This window comes from Epinephelus moara, unplaced genomic scaffold (assembly GCF_006386435.1).
Source record: "Epinephelus moara isolate mb unplaced genomic scaffold, YSFRI_EMoa_1.0 scaffold398, whole genome shotgun sequence".
In the NCBI taxonomy this organism is placed as follows: Eukaryota; Metazoa; Chordata; class Actinopteri; order Perciformes; family Serranidae; genus Epinephelus; species Epinephelus moara.
In genome coordinates, this window is record NW_026081737.1 from 1 (window position 1) to 2,658 (window position 2,658).

Sequence of the window (2,658 nt, forward strand, 5' to 3'; positions counted from 1 at the left end):
GGTAGGTTAGGAATGGTGTAGCTATATAGGGTAGGACTAAATGTGTGTGTGTGTTGTGGGGTGGGCCTATTGTCTGGTCCACACTCCAGAGCAGAAGGGGGCGGTAATGCACCTATTGCTGGATGGCAACCGCTGTAAAACAAAAAGAAGAAGAAGAAGAAGAAGAAGAAGAAGAAGGCGGCGGCGGCGGCGGCGGGGTCTGGTAGAAAGGTGTGTTAGCAGAGTGTCTTTGTTGTGTTTTTAAAGTGGGAACATGTCTAAAGTCCAAATGCTGAGATCGTTGGTGAAGCAGCGACTAACTGCGGCTGCTGAAGAGATATTTGGGCTGGTTGAAAGAACGATAGCAGNAAAGAAGAAGAAGAAGAAGAAGAAGAGGAGTCCGCTTCGTTACAATGTGTTTAGTGTTTTTACAGACACTAAAGTTATAAATGACAACCACAAAATAGCGACAGTAACTGATAGAGACGAGGGGAGGCTGCCACACGTCTACCAAAAATGAAGTAAGTGTTTCTTCAAAGACAGAAAAAGAAATACAATCCTTGCAGACAATGCTAGCTCCATTGTATCAAGTTTAAGAAACGTTAGCTAACGTTAGCTCAGTTAACTGATATGATTTAGCTAAGGTTACAACATTAAACATGGTACTGACCGCTGCAGTTTATTCAGGTTATCCTCTGAAAGTTGGTCTGTGTGTTCGTGTAATTAACTGTGAGATATAGAGCCAACATACGCATTAGCTTAGCTTCATTCACTTTTGCTTAGCTTGATTCACATGTCTCGTAAGTTAACTCTGCCAGTATGGTTGTGGTGGGTTTACACAGAATCTTCAGCATGTAAGAAGCCAGTTACTATTGTTTTATTCCAGGCTCAACATCGAGGGTCTGTTGGTGTATTTTCCATATGATTACATATATCCTGAGCAGTACTCCTACATGCTGGAGCTGAAGAGGACTCTGGATGCCAAGGTTGGTGATGTTTATTCATTTCACTGGATGCAATAAACTTAGTCGGATTAAAAACAATGTGGTATCTGGACAGGCGAGTGCATTATAAACAAACAACAAAACACAATAACAAATAGTCAGAATTAGGAATGATAGCATGTGTTTATCTTTACACAGAAATTTGCTTATGTAGCGGTGGAGAAAGTACTCAAATATTGTACAGTGAAATAGCACTCCCACACTGTAGAAATACTCTATTACCAGTAAAAGTCCTGCATTCAAAATCTTACACAAGTAAAAGTACGCACGTATCACCAAATTTGGCGATTTTGATGTTGCATGTTTGTGATAAATTCAAGGATGAAGTGTTCCTCTATGTGGTGAGAAAATGTTCCTACTTCTTTAAACTAAATAAACTATTTAAAAAAAACACCTTGGATTAGCTAGAAAATGTGTCATTATAAAGCTGAAAACAGGGCTGTTTTTCTGACAACATATAAAGTTGACTCTTTGAAGCTACATGGTTCTCACAGGACAGCCATGCTACAAACATACAATGACCTTATGGAATATGATGCATTGCTGTAGATGAAATTACAAAAAAACTATATAAAGGAGTTAACATGAGCACAGCCTTGAACATCTGCAGTAGTTAAATGCAACATACACATTAATGCAGCGGTATGATTATTAAAAAAACATCACTGATAGTGTAACACTGACAGGGAACATCTTACTGCACAGTGAGTACTTATACTTTAAGTCCGGGTAAACAAGGAGAGGCTATTTTGTCCATGGGTGAAGTTTAAACTATCATCAGTTTTTGTTTTCCACTGCATCAATGGGAGGACTGCTAGACAGTGTTAACTTTGTGTGTGTTTACTCATCATCTCATGCTGTTTATGTTCAGGGTCATGGAGTCCTGGAGATGCCATCAGGAACAGGGAAGACCATCTCTCTGCTGTCTCTCATTGTTGCCTACCAAAAGGTGAGCTTACTGTGTGTGTGTGTGTGTGTGTGTGTGTGTTCATGTGACTTGTGCTCTCAGGAGTTATGCGCCACTGTAGCTTTCCACCAGCCAATGCCACATGAGCACCTTAAAATGTTCTGCTCTCTCTGTCTCTCTCAGGCCTTTCCTTTGGAAGTGACCAAGCTAATATACTGCTCCAGAACAGTTCCAGAGATCGAGAAGGTGAGTCAGTGTCAAATAAAATCACATTCAGCACAAAGTGGAAAGAGTAATTCATAAGACATAGGTTTAAGCCCAACATCATAAAGGTAAAATTACACAGTAAAACTAAAAAAAAACCCACACAAATGAAATGGTATTAAGAAGATGCTTTAACTTGTGTGTTATATTTGATCTGCTGTCTGATCAGGTCGTGGAGGAGCTGAGGAAGTTGATGGAGTTTTATTCCAAGGAAACTGGAGAGAGCAATAATTTCCTGGCTCTGGCCCTTTCCTCCAGAAAAAACCTCTGCATCCACCCTGAGGTACGAGCAGCTGTTGCATAGGACAAATAAGGACCTCGTACAACATGGGCAAAGCATGAACACACTAACATGCACATTTAAAGTTGAATGATAATTTCTTTTAGATACAGATCAGAGCTTTCTGTTCTTCTTTGTTTCTGCTATATGTCTAAAGGATTAAAGGGATACTTAGCCAATTGTCAGCCAGCTTGTATCATAACAATGTGGGTAGTATGTGTAAA

At 39.9% G+C, this 2,658-nt stretch overlaps 1 protein-coding gene across 1 annotated transcript; it reads left to right on the forward strand.

Moving 5' to 3' along the window:
- The first annotated feature begins 351 nt into the window (after window positions 1-351).
- On the forward strand, window positions 352-2,458 carry LOC126387396 (general transcription and DNA repair factor IIH helicase subunit XPD-like). The gene is made up of 5 exons (XM_050039924.1): window positions 352-500; window positions 866-965; window positions 1,855-1,932; window positions 2,074-2,136; window positions 2,324-2,458. The coding sequence occupies exons 1-5, from the start codon at window positions 496-498 to the stop codon at window positions 2,456-2,458; spliced, it is 381 nt and encodes a 126-aa protein (XP_049895881.1). The 5' UTR covers window positions 352-495.
- Window positions 2,459-2,658: the final 200 nt, after the last annotated feature.

Bases quoted from the DNA above. Each gene is read 5' to 3' on its own strand.
- LOC126387396 (XM_050039924.1), top strand. The intron at 1,933-2,073 runs GTGAGCTTACTG...TGTCTCTCTCAG, and splicing joins TCATTGTTGCCTACCAAAAG to GCCTTTCCTTTGGAAGTGAC. The intron at 2,137-2,323 runs GTGAGTCAGTGT...CTGTCTGATCAG, and splicing joins CAGTTCCAGAGATCGAGAAG to GTCGTGGAGGAGCTGAGGAA.